Genomic DNA, 17,488 nt, shown 5'->3' with positions numbered 1-17,488 from the left:
TCAGATGAAGCTTGATAGTCCAGATCATTTTCTAAAGACTTATTCTCAAACAGTTCAGAGTGTTCTGATGAAGTTTGAGAACTTGAACTTGATCTGCTTGATGTATGTGTAAAAGTACAGCTAGCCTTGGTCAGGAGTTAAATTTTGGGCGCCTAAAAATCATATTATATTTTACAAAATAAATACAAGAAAGTAACACCTTACTTGTACTACCTTTTTCTGTAATAAGTACCGCCTGCAAAACAGGTTTCTTATCGGGTTTTAGATTTTCAACAATCGCATCTAACGTTAATTTTTCACCATCTGCAAACGATACATCAGGCAACAGTTCATTTATTGCAGTGCCTTGAAATTTAAAATTTGATGACTTAATAATAATAATAATAATAATAATAATAATAATAATAAGCTTTGTAGCCTAAGTAGTGAACTTGAGAAAATAAATAATAAAAAATCAACACTAAATTAGGATAAGAATCAAGAATTAATTTAAATCAAAAGAGCAAAAAAAAAAAATCAGTAAATAAATGTATTCAAGCTAAAAACTAACTAACTAAAAACTAAATAACCTAGCCTCCCCCACCGACCATACGCAGGTGATTCAAGATAAGTGCCAAATCGTCATGGTGAATGTCACAAGAATCAGCAATAGTGTTAAAGTTTTGACACATAAAGTGAATAGGACTCTGGTACAGAATGTTGGACCTGGCTGTGTCCAAGTTAAAAGCTGGACACTGTCTGGATCCTGGGCGTGGTATATGAAAGTAAATCCTTTGCCAAAGGGATGGGCAGTCAATTTTATGGTTAAGTAAATTAAACAAGAATTTCACCGAATGCATTTCTCTCCTCTTCGCAAGTGACCGTTCAGTATATCTAGAGAGCAGCAGGTTATGGTCAAAACCCCTTGGAGGATAGACTCCTTCATCCTTAAATGCCAAACATTTAAGGAGTCGCCGTTGGACTGATTCTAATAGGTGAATGTGCTGGTTGTAAATGGGAGACCAAATGAGGGAGCAGTAGTCCAGACTGGATCTAAAAAATGCATAGTAGAGAGTTTTGGCAGTGGCAGTGTTCAAAAAAAGTTTGCAATTTCTAATAATAAAGCCTAGCATGCGAGTAGCTCTAGAAACAGTATCTTCGATGTGAGGGATAAAAGAAAATTTTTGGTCAAAAGTGACTCCAAGATCCTTGAAACAGGTAGACCTTGCCAGAGACTCTCCATTAACTGAGTAATTAAAGGCAATTGGACTTTTGATACGAAAGTAGCTGGCCACATTACACTTGAAAACGGTTGGAGATACTTACCAACCGAAACGTCGTGTTACATTAAATAAATAAGACAATGCAAGTCCGACAAGATGTTTTCACTGTACCATTGTCTACCACCTTCAAAAACAGATCATAAAAAACATCACATGCGGAGTTGACGTCCTGCTGCACCATGACAGGCGACCAATCAGTATCTAGCAGCAGCTGATACAAAAGCGGAAAGTTAGCCTTTCTGAAATTAAATTCCTTTATTTTAGCTTTATTAAGGGGTAGGTTATTGAGAGAGATAAGGCCTGCATGGACTTCAAATGACAAAGAAGGATGGTAGGTATCCTCCGGGACAAGAGATGCACCGCTGTTAAGTACAGAGATATTAAAGCTTGCAAAGATTAAATCCAAACAGCGAAGATTGTTATTTACCACGTTATTGAATTGCTTATAGTTGTCTAAAAATTACTTAGAAGTTGACGTTTACTATTGGGAGATACCGAGTGTTCAATATAAGTGGGGACATTAAAGTCTCCCAGGATAATCACATGTTCAGAATAGATTACATTAACCATGAAAAAGGCTTCGAGAAAGCGTTCTAATTGCACGGAGTCGATGGAAGGAGAAACGTACAATACAAAAATATACAGTATGAAATGATTAAATTTGACTCTACATCCTACCAGATCGATTTCCGGTATTTCTTGGCTGATCGCAGAGAGGTCGAGGGCTTCCGAGGAGAGGTGGTTCAGAATCCCCAGTAGAACACCACCACCCCTTGAAGCAGCAACAAGGTCAGTTCTTCTGTCAGAACGGTACATTACGTATGAGTTGGGAAGGATTTCACCATCAAGTATATAATTTTGGAGCCAAGTTTCTGTGATGGAAATAATATCATAGCTAGAAGTAGACGCAGCACTAAAGCAGGTATTGGTCTTGGAGCGCAGGCCGCGGGTGTTCTGGTAATAGCAAGAAACTAGATTTTTTAAGGAGGGGGAGGTGGTTGCCCTTGGTTTTTTGCCGCTATTGAGGGAATACCATTGATATACTTAATGAAGAGGTTATCCTCACCACGGTCCCTGCGCAGCCTTAGTTCTTCCTTGATTTTATTAAGGTGTTCCAACTGAGCCGGGGTAAGGTCAGATTCAATGTATATCTTTTTTCCTGAGAACTTACTCCTGTTCTTCAGTAGGAATCCGACATCCCCATGGTTCACCAGTGTGATCTTAACTGGTCTGCAGCCATTACAGTTGGGTTTTCCAAATCTAGACGCCTTGGATATAGGAATATTACGGCCACACACATCGTTAAGCAGAGTAGAGATGTCTGCTGTGAAAGTCGGATCTTCAGACGACTCGGACTTTAGGTTAAAAAGCATTAAATTGCAGTTACGTTTTTGCCTCTCAATAATTACCTGCAACACAACATTACTAGCCTCGGCGTTTGATTGAGTAAGTGGTGGTTGTTGAGACTTGCCATTGGAAGCCAATGGCATCTTAGATGAGGTAACCTCCACCTGTAATGCATCCAACTTTGTCCTGACCCTTTCAAGTTCATCCAGTACAACAGGCAGTTTAGATATTTCAGTCTTCAGCACTCCAACATCCCTTTCGAGTACTCCTACACGACTTACAAAATATATGACAAAAACTAAGATAGCACAACATGGTAATGTACAAAATTATTACTTATCTAACTAGCACAGAGTTATAATTTACCGCATGGGATAGTAGGTCAAGCCTTCGAGGGTGGTAAAGTCTTACTTTTCGCACTAGTTGGGTAAGTAACTCTTATAAAATAAATAGGAAAAATTATCAACTCATTTGTCTTACCTTCATCTGTAATAAGTGCCGTCTGCAAAAGAGATGTCTCCTTCGGATTTAAAACTTCTACGTTTACATCTAATGCTGATTTTTCACTCTCTACCATAGACTGATCAGCCGCAGGCAAGCATGTCATATCCACATGATTTGCATTCAAATCGTTTTTTTCAATGCCTGAAATAAGTAATAATAAAATTCGTTGGCTTTAATACTTAAATATTAAAATATCGCATTATATTTTTTAATTACGACAACTTTGTTAAGCTGACGGAAACATTCTTTCGTTAATCTGATAATCATGATCTGAATGGGTACTTGAATCGCTAAGGTATCGACTAATTTTCCACATGGGCTCTTCAATATTATGAACTTCTAAATTTTTTTTCGTTAATTGTAGGATTAAAGATGATCTCCTTTTTGACATTGTGATAAAGCTAGAGAACCTAAAAATGAACAAAGTAATGTACAAAAATCTTGGAATAGTTATATATTATTACATTTGTCAAAAGCTTGTGTGTAGCACCATAAAAGATCGGTCAATATTTAAATGAATCTTTGGGATTTTTTTAGCCCTATTTTACTTTTCTGATTTCGACAAAAATAGCACGGTATATATTTATTAAAAAAAATATTACAGGCATAAACAATTTAGGTTTTATTATTAACTTAGGGCAACAAGAATTAACTTATCAATAGAGTAAATAATAATAAATTGGATATTTTTAAGATATTTAGTAAAATAAAATTGGTGGTATATAAATATTTTCCAAAATTATTCAAGGCTAAACTAAACTCTACTTATTAGATTTTATCCTTAAATAGCATTGGTACTATTTTCTTCATTAGAAAATTAAGAATTTTTGTGCGTTAAAGTGATATAGACCCACAAATTTTACAAAGAAGACCGTCTCAAATTGAATAATTGTTACCATGTAGCATGAATTTAATATAGAAATATTACTTACTTTTTCGGACTAAAACGACACAAATCGAAATGTCGAATGATCCTAGTGACATCTAGCAGCTATTATTCAAAATTAATATGTGTCGGTTTTGCTGGTAAAAAATAAATACAATGAAATATATAAAAAAAACTAATTTAACATTAAATAGTAAAGGCGTAATTTAATTTCGAAACTTGCTTAAAATTTGTCGCTTAAGCCTTAATAAATTGTGTAAAAATAAGCTTATAAGTTCCTATTTTTTTAAGTTAAAAGATGGTTGTATTGGCAAAAAAAAATGGATTAAATAATAATATCGAAGTACTAATATTGAAGATAATAATGAAACATAGACGTTAACAATACGTTATTTCTGAAATACTATGTTTGATTTATCTTATTATATGTTTTTCTTATGTTGTTAATAAAAATATGTTTTAAGACATTTTATGCTTTATTTTAATCCCCTGCTCTAAGTCCATGTCATCATACTCAGCATTCGTAAAATTTATCATTTAAAAAAAAATTACTTATTAGTTACCTATTACTCAACTGTTTATCAAAATTGTATTATGTTTTAATTATGACATGACAACATACACAAAATGCATTGACTAGCCTACTTGATCTTTTTTACCTTATTAAATTCCTTAATTTTTTTTAAAACACTTGCTGTGATTATTTCAAACTCAAATATGTAGAAAACCATTGCTCCTAGAGACATCTCATGAAGTAACTTTTTTGCGTAAAAATGATTAAGAAACTCATTTCTTTGACCAAAAATATAATACAAGGTTGTACAAAAAGTGACGAGCCTTTGAACGTCATAAAAGACATGTGAATACCGCCCTTTACAAGTAAGAGCTAAATCAAGTAATTAATCAAGCAAAACTAATTCGAATTTCTCATGTCAAAAAACCCCCGGGTTCCAATTTTTGTTCAGAGATCGGCATTATTTAGGAAATTGTCTGAAACTAATTATTTACTTTTTTTCCAAAAAAAAGGGCTCTGGCAGACACAGATTCCGATGGCAAAATGGACATAAATGAATTCTCTATTGCCTGTAAACTGATCAACCTGAAACTAAGAGGGTTTGAGATACCCAAGGGGCTACCGCCTTCCCTTCTAGCATCACTAAAACTTCATTCTTCAACTCCTCCAGCTATACCTCCACTCCCAAATACTGGACTAATTAATCATGCTCCTTCAAGACCTGAACCGCCAAAGGTTAGCATTTTTAAATAAAAAAAAAATGTTGCAAAAATAAATGAGTTTTAACAATGTAGGTTCCTGCCATGACTTCAGCACCTCAGAAACCTGCTTACCCACCTGCCATACAGCCCTTGATAGGTACTGCACAACCAATGATGAGCGTTTCTCAACCTGCACTTAATGCTAACGTTCAAGGGATGCTTATTAACACACAACCAATGACAACATCTAGCCAGTCTCTTTTAGGTGGATCACAACCATTGGTACCCGGTACTCAACCACCTTTGATGCCTGGTATTCAGCCTCCTCTTGTACCCGGGCTTGGCACAGTGGCTCCTACTGGCCCTCCAACTGGGGTGGTTCAACCTGTTAATATGGCAGGTGGGATGATTTCCAATGCTGGATCTATGATTCCAACAGGTATAATAATAATAATAATTAATGTCTTATACAAGGTGTCTACTATAAAAACCTCCACAAACAATTCATATTATTAATGGTACAAAGAGTATACCTAACCTAGATTTAACAAGACTTATTTAGTAAGTTGTGTTTAATCAATACTATCAGTATCTCATTCTAATTTCCTGTTATTTTACTGTACCTAGCATAGATATATTGGTCAATCTATGTTTTAGCTGCTTTGCGTATTTCAATTTTGTAATTTATTAATATCCGTTTTATTTCTAGGTATAGTACCACCAATGCAAACTAGTATACCCCAAATTCAGCCAATGGTAAGTGGTTCGGCGACATTGCCAAACGCGATTCCACCTCTAGCAGGTTCTATACCATCTATTCAGCCAATAGTTTCACAACCTTTAGCTGGTTTTGGCATACAGCCCAGTATGGTATCTAATATACCTCCTACAGGTAAGGTCCTCGCAAAACAATAACTTTACAAAAAAAAAACTAATAACCTCTTTAGGTATAACTTCAGCAGCTTCAATTAATACTTCAATAAATTCCACCCCCTTAATCTCTGCTGGCCCTATATCACCTGTAGGGTCAATAGGATCTGTAGGTGCTCCCGGCATAGGGCCAGGAGCAACCAGTACTCCTAGGGCTAGTGTTACTAGCTTAGAAAGGGCCCCAAGTGTTGAGTCTTCCAGGTAAGTAGATAAAAAAAAAGTCTCATGTAAATTTTAAGGGGGTCAATTATTGGCTTCCCTGTACATTTTACAGAAAAAATGTAAGATAACTTTTTGAAGAGACTAATCTGGCAAACCCTTGTGCAAAGTTTCAAAAAATTTTAATAAGCGAATCTTTAATTATTCAATTAAATGTAATTGCAAAATTAGCAAATTTTCGGTTCTTTTGCAGATCTTCCAGGCGCCATGTTTTATTATCAATTATTAGACAGTCCTTTTTCAACTTAACGGAGTACCTTTGGTTTTTGGCAGAGCTCGTTACAAACTTTAATATTGGTCTTACTCTTTTATTATTTTTAGATCTTTTAATCCCTAAGGCCTCATCAATGTCTTGGGATATAATATTAATATGTAGCATAGTCTGTGCAAATTCCGATAATATAGCATTAAGATCTTCATGAATAGTTTCCTTAATGCCAAACAGGACTAGGTTTTTGGAGCGAGTCTGATATTCTAATTGCTGAACTCTCTCTCCGAGTGCTTTATTCTCCTTCCCATAGACATATAAATAAGTGGAGACAACACGTTTCATTCATAAATTCGGTTTGTTGACGATCACGCATGTCTTTATGCTTTAACGTAAGCGGAACAGAGACAGAGAAGAGAGAGACCGCCAGAAAACCGTCAACATCGCATCAAACGAGTCACGTATCTACGAGTGCAATCAGATGCGCCCGCCATATGAGCCGGCGATATTGGCTTCTCCGTCTGTCACTAATAAAAGGAGAAAGACGTAATGACATCGTCTGGCAGTCCAAAAATATTTCATATCAGTCGGCTATATTTCGTCGGCGTCGCCCATTGGCGTAACCGTTAAAAAAATTAAAAATTGGTGTAATCAAAAATATTTTTTGAAATTAATTAGCGATGGTAAAGATTGTAGATATCCTTTTCTTATTTAATTACATCCGAAACATTAAAAAAATTTACGTATATTACCCGGTTGGTTATAATACATATGTACATAATTATTATAGGTATTCTTAAAAATGTTTAGTTTATTGAAGCCTTTTTGTATCTTTAATATTTTGGATATTTATTAACAAAAACATGCCACTTGCCATTACCATTTTGTTATTTGTTGTATTTTTAGTTTAATGGATTTTTTGTTAAAAATCTGTCATTATATGGTAAATTTTTACGATTATAAAAAAAAATAGCGACGGCAATTATATTTGATTGCTATAAAGACAGAATCTTAATAGATGCTTTGTTAAGAAAATTAGACGTTCAATTATATACATATTTACATATCTCATCACGTGACATGCGATATAACATATTTAAAGCTATTCGTTTAAAGGCGTCTAAAAGTTATTACTAATAAGATTTTATTATTATAGGTCAGAATATCTTTAAGATACAAACCGGAATATAAAAAAAGAACAATTTGTACTGTAACATTTTATTTTCTACTTAAAATATACAAATTATGAAGCACGTAAAAACGAAAATATAAATGTAGGTAACTTACTAAAACAAAAAGAAATTATTTATATATGTACATACATATTATATTATTAATAGAAAATTAGCCCTATGTTACAATTATAAAATATATTTGCATATCTTTAAGAGTTAACACTCGGGTGATACATTTTAAGTACTACATATTTAATTATTCATAATTTGTAACTATATAAACAATTCTCAGAAAAAAAAAACTTAGTTTTTCCTGGAATATTTATTTTTTTAATTTTGTTTTTATGAGAGACTTTTTTCTTGTTAAAAATTTTTACAAAAATAGCTTTCATATATAAAGAGCTATTTACTAAGTATATACCCTTGAAATATGTTTTTTTTAATCATTATAGATTATATAGCTTATAATTGGCAATACTAAAGTGTTAAATTTCATGTAAATTTCTCATTTTTAAAATTCAATAAATAAAGAGTTGGTAGGCACGTCACTGTTACGACATTGAGAAAAAAGATAATGGGACGAACGGGATTTCATTTACCTCCGAAATATAAGTTCTGGATCAGAATACTTCATTTTTTTGCAAACTATACACTGCCGAACCATCACAAATTGTTTTTCAATAGTTTTTTTAATATAAAAATATCAAATATCACGAAAAAACACTGAAAGGGAAACGAAACACAAAGCAACACTGCAACCTACTTCTAACGCCAAACACGAATGAAACCACAGAACACAAATATATAGAGAAGTGGTGGTTGCATACAAACTGATCGAAATTCTTGTGACAAATCTGCTAGCGTCCTCTCGCTTGGCAACGGAAGCTATTGTAACTAACTTGACAGTTTGACGTAACTAATTGGACCAATCAAAATGATAGAAAGGCGTGGCCAAATTAGGGCGGGAAAATTTTTTCAAATTTCATTTAATAAGAAATCTCATGTTATTATTATTTAATCGCAATATCCATAGCAAACACCTAATTATCAAGGCTACTTTTTGATTAGGTGTTAACATCAGATATTGATCAGGATAAAATAAAATTCTTTAGCTTTATTTCACATACATATTATCTAAATGAGTTCATGTACTCCAATAATCAGTTAACAATAGTGTACAACATCACCAATTTCAAAATGGAAATAAAATAATGTTTTTCTTTAATACATTTATTATTTAATTTTCCTGAAAAATAATTACTTAAAAATGTATAATATAACATAAAATAACATTAAAATTATATACATAACATACAATAATTCATTATAACAGATATTCTATAAATTAAAATTAATCTAAAAATGTTAAATCTATTGTTTTAAGATTTTTATGTTATTTTCTTACCATACATGTAAAGATATTACCATTAAATTAATAATATCCCTATTTTACTAACACAAACAGATTCTATAGAGGATAACAATATATTAATAATAAATATTTTTTATTTGCAAAAATACAATACACAAAATAGTTATAAGTGTAGTACAAAACTATACATGCAAATAAAAGGCCGACAAATTCAAATTTCTACAGTGCAGATTCTAGCTTTCAACATTGTGGCCCAAAAAAAAAGCAACATTTTATAAAGTATATAGTTCACCTAGCAGACAATTAAGATAATCTTTTCGGATAATACAAGACTAACGACATAAGTACTAACATTCATGTACTAAACCTACACAAGTTAAAAGAATACATAATCTATATTACTAAAAATGATTTAAAGACAAAACATACCAGACCCAGACATAAAGAGCAAAAAAATACATACATAAAATATAACTACGCCCAAATTAAATATTTTATAAAAATATAATAATCTTTGTAAAAAAAAAATAATTTCACTACTAATGAATTATCTTTGTTTAATATATATTTCTTATATTCTACAACTTATAGTATGGCATATATCACATATATAATATATACATATTTGTTAGTCTCCAATAATACTAACAACATAACTTGGAACTATAATATTGAAAAAAAAACTTAATTTAAAGACAAATCCCTACAGAAAATAAAAAAAAACCAAGTTATAACAAAAACTTTCACTCTGATCCATTCTGGGCGCTCAGCTCTGTTAGTCTCTGTACCTATGTCTTGTCTCTCTGAACATAGGAAGTGGTATGATATGAGTATGAAATAAAATGAAAAAATAGGCAGTGCAAACCTTATAAATAAATTCTCTGAATGATTCATGTGAAAAATAATGACAAAAGAAATTTTCAAATAAATATGTAGATATTGTAGTGTAAATGCAGCAGTATCAGCATTATTAAAATTTGGTGAAGGGAACTGACCGAAACAAATTCTATAGCTCAAAGTCTTAATAAAATTTACATTGCATATCTCTCTCCATGTTTTTCTTGTAATGGGGACTGAAGGATATTGAAAAATCTTTTATTACTATGTGTCTGAACCATTATTACATAAAGGATACTTAAATGAAAATTTTAATCAATTTTTTAATTATCAAAAGGAAATGAGAGGCCAGACGTTTTGTAATATGTATTTATAACAATCAAGTTAAAAATTAAATATTTGAAAGGTGAAACATCTTCATTGAAATCAACTGAATTTGATTTTATTAAGGACTGAAGATTGACAATACAAAAACATAATAGTAATAAATAAAATCAGATTTTCTTACCAGAAACCTGGAATTGCTGACTGCAAATTAATTAAAACATTACTCCCAATATTGAAAGAGAACTTTTTAGAAAAAGTCATGAATTTAAAATAACATCCTTAAAACAAATAGCAAACTCAACCCACGCTTCAAGCATTCATCGAAATGAAAGAAAAAAGAAAAACTCAAACGGTATGACAATGACAAAAGATGTTCTATCAGTCAATGTCAACAACTGTCTGTCAGCTCCCTGTCAATTTTGCCAAGCAAGATGGCCGACATACGATTCCGATTTTCACCATACAAGTTTCATGCATGTGAATGAAACCCTAAATTTTATTACGATGGGGAGGAGTGACGACCGCGCTATGTTGTCAAGTCGTTATCTGTAAACGAAATATTGATCGACGTTTTAGAGTACTGCGTAAATGAATACTAGAACGTTTTTAGAAGGCGGGCAACGTTGCTTTGTTGTTAAAAAGATGTATGTGCGGCCGAAAATGTAAACAGTTGCGTCTCTCCTTATTTATATGTCTATGCTCCTTCCCGAGTTTTTTTCGTTTGGTGCCAAGGTCTTGTATTATTTCAGCTTTCATCGACTGCATATTTTGAGTTAGTAAAGCTAACAACTGCTTATTTGTTAGAACTTCCATTTTGCACAATTATCGGGAACATAGGTCCGATATAGGTAAACAAATTCGCAACTATAGAAATGTGTTTGCAGTCATTTTTTTTTATAATTAGGTTTAATTAAAATAACAGTTTATACATCTACAGGGAGAGTGGTCAAGAAATTGTTTACCCGCAAGTATTAACAGTAACTTATTTGCTCAGTCCTAAGAGACAGTTAAAGAAAGATTTATTAAACTCGGAGCACACAATACACGCGCACATACTTGCGATAATACGTTTAGAATGTGAATTATAGAGGGGTTGAACAATTTGTAATTGCTTTCATCTCATTTTTATGCAATTCCTACATTTACTTAACCAATACAGTAAATAAAAAATATAAACTTTTAAAAATATCACTGAAGCACACTATAAGCACTTGTGCGTGATTTGTGGTTACATAATCGGGTAAATGTCAAATTTAGGTAATTATGTCTTTATTGGGTAAACAGACTATAACTGGGTTAGAAAATAACAATATAAACCTGTAAGTTGATTTCAAAACACCCTGAAACAAAAAGCATCTATTGGATGTATTTAAGATTTATTAAATCATTAAAAACTTCTCTACCCTTCAAAAATATCCAGTTTTTGGCTTTGCGTTTAAAAGAGTTAAAGCCTTCAACCATCCTTATACCATTTGAATAATTATATACCAATACCAATACTCCTTATACCAATCCTCAATCTTAATGTTGCCAAGCCTTTGAAGGGAACTTCTGTAAGTAAGTAAGTAAAAGACATGTAGTTAGTTTTTTGTATATTTAAAGTTAATTTATTGTGTTAAAACCAGTTTTTTAATTCCACAAAATCTTTTTTAATTTGGGTTGTTATAATTTGCTAAGACTTTGATATACAGAGTAAAACGTCGTCATCTGCAAAACTAACCAGCGTTCCATTTAGTTTAAGCTTAAGCATGTCGTTTACATAAACCGTACATAAGGACCCAACACAGTTCCCTGGGGTACTCCATACCTAACATCTCTTTCACTGCTTATGGTCCATTAAAGTCAACACGCTGCGTTCTATTTGTAAGGTAGCTTTTAAGCAAATCGAAAACTTTGCCTCGGAGTCCACAGCTGTGTAGTTTTTTTAAGAGTATCTCATGACAGACAATATCAAATGCCTTAGAAAGATCCACGAACAGGCATAAGCAAGCTTCACTATTATCTAGTGCATCAGATATTTGTGATGTTAAAAATTTAATTGTATCCTGCATAGATCTTCCCTCCCTGAAACCAAATTGCAAGTCTGATAATACATTAAATTTACTTAAGAAATTTGTCATTCTTTTTTTAATTAATCGTTCAAAAACTTTTGAAAATATTGACAAAAGTGAGAGAGGTCTGTAATTTGATATTTCTGTTTTATCGCCACTTCATCGATACTTGCTTAGACTATTGTATTGGTTGCGTTGCAAAAAATAAAAGGTTTTATTATTATTACTTAGACTAGGTGCTTTTCTAATTAAGTTATGACCGTCTCCATATTATCTAAAATGATGAAATGTATAAACATAAAACATGTTTTCTTACTTTCAGCGCTGTAGAATGGTCAGTTCCCCAACAAACGAAACTGAAATATACACAAATCTTCAACACGATGGATCGGACGCGAAGTGGATTTTTATCTGGGGCACAAGCTAGAAATGTTATGGTACAATCGAAGTTACCGCAGGCACTTTTAGCCCAAATTTGGTAAGATTATTTATACCGCTCCGTTTATAGAAGAACGTCATAACTCAAAAAACTGCATTTTGTAGATAAATTATAAAAACAATTCATAATCTAACCTATTATTTATGTGAAAGACCGTCACAACTTGCACTTTATAACATTTCTTACTTAATTCGCAAGAGAGACTGTTCGTTTGGTCCTAATTTTGTCCTAATTTTTACGAAAACCATAAATATCATAGAAAAGAATTTATCGCGATTAGAAAAAGGTAACGACAAAACAAGAATTAGCGACAACTATGTAGTCGTTGTTTTTGAAAATTTTTAAATGTGCTATATTGATGTCTATTTTGAGTATTTTTATTTCATTTTATCAAACATTAGATCACAGTGCTAATCCTGGGGATTTTTTAAGTTTTTCACTTAAAACTAAAAAAACTTGTGCACGTATGCCTGGATGTATTGAAATTCGATTAAAAAGATTGATAACTATTTTTCTCGATGGAAACGCAAACAGTTTTGACAAAAAATTGTACTCAGATCCAGTTTGCTTATATAAAGCTAGTACAAGTACCTGAGCTTTTAAGGTATTCCTTCTATCCTTTGGTTTTCTGTCAGAAGTTGATGCTGGAAAAATCTTGCGCGAATATGGTCTATATTTGAACCACATTTTTTTTTAATTTAGAGAAAGTAAAACTCTGTTTAAATAATAAGCTACTTTAGTTTGACAACGCACGTCGCTTTCTAAATTCTACTGCTCTTTTGTAAAATAACCGGCCTTTGAAGTTAAATCTTTGACTTGTGAAATATGAACTGGACAGTGTTATGCAATAGAGTCTTAAGCCACGCGCAAGTCATTTTGAGTAAAACGCGCTTTAAGTTTTAAAGTAAATATACAATATTTCATTAACATTGCGACCACAGAGGATAAAATTTTTGGTAAATTTGTTAGTATCTGCTTATAGTATATATTTATTTAGTAAAATATGGCAAATATTGCAGAAGGCTTATAAAAAACACTATAATTTTTATTGCAAATATATTTTAAGCAGTTCCACACTTAAAAAATGTTTTAAGGTACTTAAACATGTTATTGCATATCGGTAACCTACTGAACAAAAATAATACACACTACGTTTTATGGCACTTAACGTTATATTACAAAAATTAAATATCGATAAACAAGCATGTTAATGTGAGTCAGCCTAGTTATTATATCGCCGGCTAAAGTATCAAAAATATTCTTTCTCTTTAGCCTATAATAAGTTCTTCAATAACATAAAATACAAATTCTTTATAAACTATATTTTTAGGACCTTTAAGTATCTAAACTTTAGTAAAAGTAGTACTAGTATTTACTATTGCACAATTTAAAAAGCAAAACTGTTTGATTCTTTAGGACCTAAAAGTATCACAATTTTACTAAAAGTAGTACTAGTATTTACTATTGCACGGTTTGAAAAGCAAAACTGTTTGATTTACATTTGATTAAACTATTGAACCTACCTAGATATACTTTTAGAGTCTTTAATTAAAATAAACATACATTCTTTTAAAAACACAACGGTTTACACAGCATAGTACCTTAAAATAATAAAAATAATACTTAAATTAATCACTTAATCCATATCAACGTCAGGATCATTCATTTGCTCAATATCAAAATCAATCGAAGCACCAAATCCCTTTGTATCGTCTACAAAGTCCCCAGAAGCGACCCTTTTAAAAAGTCGTAAAAGCTTCTTGAATCGTTTGGAATTAATTTTAACATTTCTTTTATGTCTTTGATTTTGGCAGCAGATAGCTCTCGACCATTTTGCCATAATATTGGCATTTCTTTAGTAAATATTGTTGTTTTAGCTTTACGACCTTTAGATATGTCAATAGTTTGCGGTTCATCTGCGAGTCTGCTCTTCATAAACAATTTGAACGGATCACTTTTTTTTAAATTCTATTTTACAAGTCTTTAACCAAGAGATTTTATTTTTCTCAATATCTATTTTACGATTGGTAATGAGTTTCTGAAGGGAAGATACCGATACAAAATCAGTTTTGTGTAGTCTGGTTACTGTAAAAGGATTTTTGCGCCGACAAGTTGTCATAACGTGGATATAGTCATTGTCAGTGTATAAACGATTGTGAGTTTTTAACGCACATTCAACATCTCCAAACTCTGAATCGTTTGGCAAAAATGTATGTCCGGGTTGTAAGAAACGTAGCACAATAGTATTAAGAGTTGGGTGATTTTGAAGAATATGTTGAAGCATTAAAACCATTTTAATACTGCGGTTTTGTCCGCCACAAGAATCTGCCCACAATATTAGTTTGCTAGCTGTAGTTTTCAAATGATTTACAATATAATGCCTTAGGCATGATCCTACCTCTTGGGGTTCGCGGCCCGCTTCATATTCCAACCAAACGTAGAAAAATCCTTTACCGCTACTTCCACAATGTATTCCTTGATTAAATAAATTCAGCTGTCTTTTGTAGTATACAATGCTAGTTGGAAGTCTTGGCAGGCTATGAGTCTTCTCTAAGTCAAAAGTAAGGGTTTCAATGGCAACTTCTGTTTTAGCAAGTTTTAAATCATTTTTCATTTGCTTTCTTAATTCATAGGCATGTTTTAAGTGAGCATCGTGTTGACTTTTGACCACAGTTAGGTCATTGCCATCTACCGCCTGCATTTTGATTTTAAAGGTGTCGCAACGTAAACACGTATCTTTTTGAGGTTTTTTAAACCGAAGATTAAACGAAGTGTAAAAAATCTTTTTAAATTTGGATAAATGTACACCCTCTGGATATTTCTCATGGTATAGGTCGTATAATGATTGAAAGTTAAGATTTGAAGACAAAAATTTGGCTGCTGTAGTGTTACGTGTATAATGGGAAATATATCTGGGCATACTATTAATAAAAGATTTTATTTCATTTATTTTTTCTTCCGAAGTCGCATTTCTTCTTTCCAGAATTGGTTCCACGTTTATCATTAATTGGTTGGTTAGTTCTAGATTTTGCTAACGCAAAATCAATTCGTGTCTGACTTATACCTAAAGTCTTAATAAATGTACTTTTACATACTTCGACACCTGAAAAATAGTACTGTCTACTAAACTGTGTTTTAGAATCTGCAGAGTAACACCTGCTTGTAATAACGCGCATCTAGCTTCATATGATCCAACCAACCAAAATTTTTCAAATTCCGCTTGCCGAATCTCTGCAGACACTTTTTCGGTACACTTCTCTGACAAGTGCAATTAAAATTTGTGAATTTTGTGGCCGCAACTTTTTTTCCTTTTCCATTAAAATGATCTTGATTGGTATTGGCTTTCTTCTTTCGAATCTGCCTATTTTGGTCAGGATGTTTTCTTTTTCTTCCTTGCCTAGGCCTACCTCTTGTATTTTCATCGATATTTTCTTCCTCACTAAGCTCATTATTATCCGGTAAAAAATTAGGGTCCTGTAATTGGTCTTGAATATTACTGTCGCTATATTGCTCTTCTATCTCTTCTTGATCGCTCTCGATATTTATTTGAGCATTATTGCTATGGTCACCACTTAAATCGCCTTGGAGAGAAGTTTGTTGATTTGTTGCTTCCTTTGGTGATTGACTGCTTGGATTCATTGATATCGGCCGGGACATCATTCAAAATCATGTCAGTATCTAGTACTTCCAAACCATTTAATTCTGTATTTAGATAAGAGACAGAAAGATCTGGATTAGTACCTAAACTTTCTTGGTTTGCCAAATTCAACCCACTTAGGTCAAGGTTAGTATTTTCAAGTAATGATATGTTGGGTAAACTGCCATCTAAGTCAGAGTTCTTGGCTATTACTTGCATAAGCTCATCATCAGGTTCAAAAATAGTCACATTTGAAATTTGTGTAAGGCCAGGTTTAAAACATTATCCTCAAACTTGTTCATAGAGTTTTTCGCAATATTGTTTTCCAAATTCTGATTATTATAAAAAGTTTCTGATAAGGAGGTTTCAGGGTAAGTGTTTTCCTTATTATTTTTTTTTGGATCTGCAAATTTTCACTATTCGCATGGACGTTGAATTCGATTCCATTCTGGAATAAGAAAATCAGTTTTATGTACCAAAATATTTAATTGATCCAAACTATTTAAATATCAAATAACCAATAATATAAAACTACTTTGAAAAACGTATCCTTTATCAAAAACATTTAAATTGTTATACGTAGGTATATACATATTTTTATTGACAGGTAAGTTTCAAAAATATGAAAATAAATCTTTTTTGTTTTTGTTTCAATAGTTTTGATTATTTACAAAAAAAAAACCTAATACTTTCTATCACAAAATTTAATACGATTCAGCCCTTTAAGTATAAAATATGCAACCAATATAACACTTTTTACAATATAAGTTAAGGATCGTTTATAGTTATGCAAAAAATAATTAAATGCCTTAATTTTTTTACGTATGTATAACGTTTTAATAAATCAATTACACGTTTAGTAATAACCAACCAAGTACCTATTATATATATTCCGTATACTTTTGTAAAACGGAATAAAAAGCATTGAGAACATTTCGCAATAACGTGTTATAATTTTTATTTTCTAAATTTTACAGAAACGAACTAATTTATTAATTTGTACATTTAAATATCATGTGCTGTAGTAAATAGAAAAACAGTTTTTGATATTTAAAAGTTACACAATAATATTTATTATT

General features: G+C 32.0%; 2 protein-coding genes across 6 annotated transcripts in view; one reads left to right on the top strand and one right to left on the bottom strand.

The window, feature by feature from the left end:
* The window catches only part of LOC126743900 (intersectin-1), a 133,104-nt gene that overhangs the window by 13,927 nt on the left and 101,689 nt on the right, over nucleotides 1-17,488 (top strand). For 4 of the 5 annotated variants that reach the window (XM_050451202.1, XM_050451177.1, XM_050451170.1 and 1 more), the window contains exons 3-7: nucleotides 5,026-5,248; nucleotides 5,308-5,653; nucleotides 5,924-6,106; nucleotides 6,162-6,345; nucleotides 12,656-12,811. In XM_050451202.1, coding sequence (XP_050307159.1) covers nucleotides 5,026-5,248; nucleotides 5,308-5,653; nucleotides 5,924-6,106; nucleotides 6,162-6,345; nucleotides 12,656-12,811 — 1,092 coding nt within the window. The remainder of the gene's footprint in view (nucleotides 1-5,025; nucleotides 5,249-5,307; nucleotides 5,654-5,923; nucleotides 6,107-6,161; nucleotides 6,346-12,655; nucleotides 12,812-17,488) is intronic. The other variant, XM_050451194.1, reaches the window with a different exon arrangement.
* On the bottom strand, nucleotides 1,814-3,505 carry LOC126744208 (uncharacterized). Its single transcript, XM_050451567.1, has 2 exons — nucleotides 3,090-3,505; nucleotides 1,814-2,877 (listed from the first exon to the last, which is right to left on the bottom strand). Exons 1-2 carry the CDS (start codon nucleotides 3,214-3,216, stop codon nucleotides 2,243-2,245), a joined length of 762 nt encoding a protein of 253 aa, XP_050307524.1. The 5' UTR covers nucleotides 3,217-3,505; the 3' UTR covers nucleotides 1,814-2,242.

The sequence above is a fragment of the Anthonomus grandis genome, chromosome 1 (assembly GCF_022605725.1).
Source record: "Anthonomus grandis grandis chromosome 1, icAntGran1.3, whole genome shotgun sequence".
Lineage (NCBI taxonomy): Eukaryota > Metazoa > Arthropoda > Insecta > Coleoptera > Curculionidae > Anthonomus > Anthonomus grandis.
The sequence above is the reverse complement of the archived record's forward strand: the minus strand, read 5'-3'. Positions and strand labels throughout refer to the sequence as shown.

Coding starts and splice junctions, on each gene's coding strand:
- LOC126744208 (XM_050451567.1), bottom strand. CDS start 3,216: ATGACATGCTTGCCTGCGGCTGATCAGTCTATGGTAGAGAGTGAAAAA. Junction 2,878..3,089: donor GGCACTTATTACAGATGAAG/GTAAGACAAATG, acceptor TAAGTCGTGTAG/GAGTACTCGAAAGGGATGTT.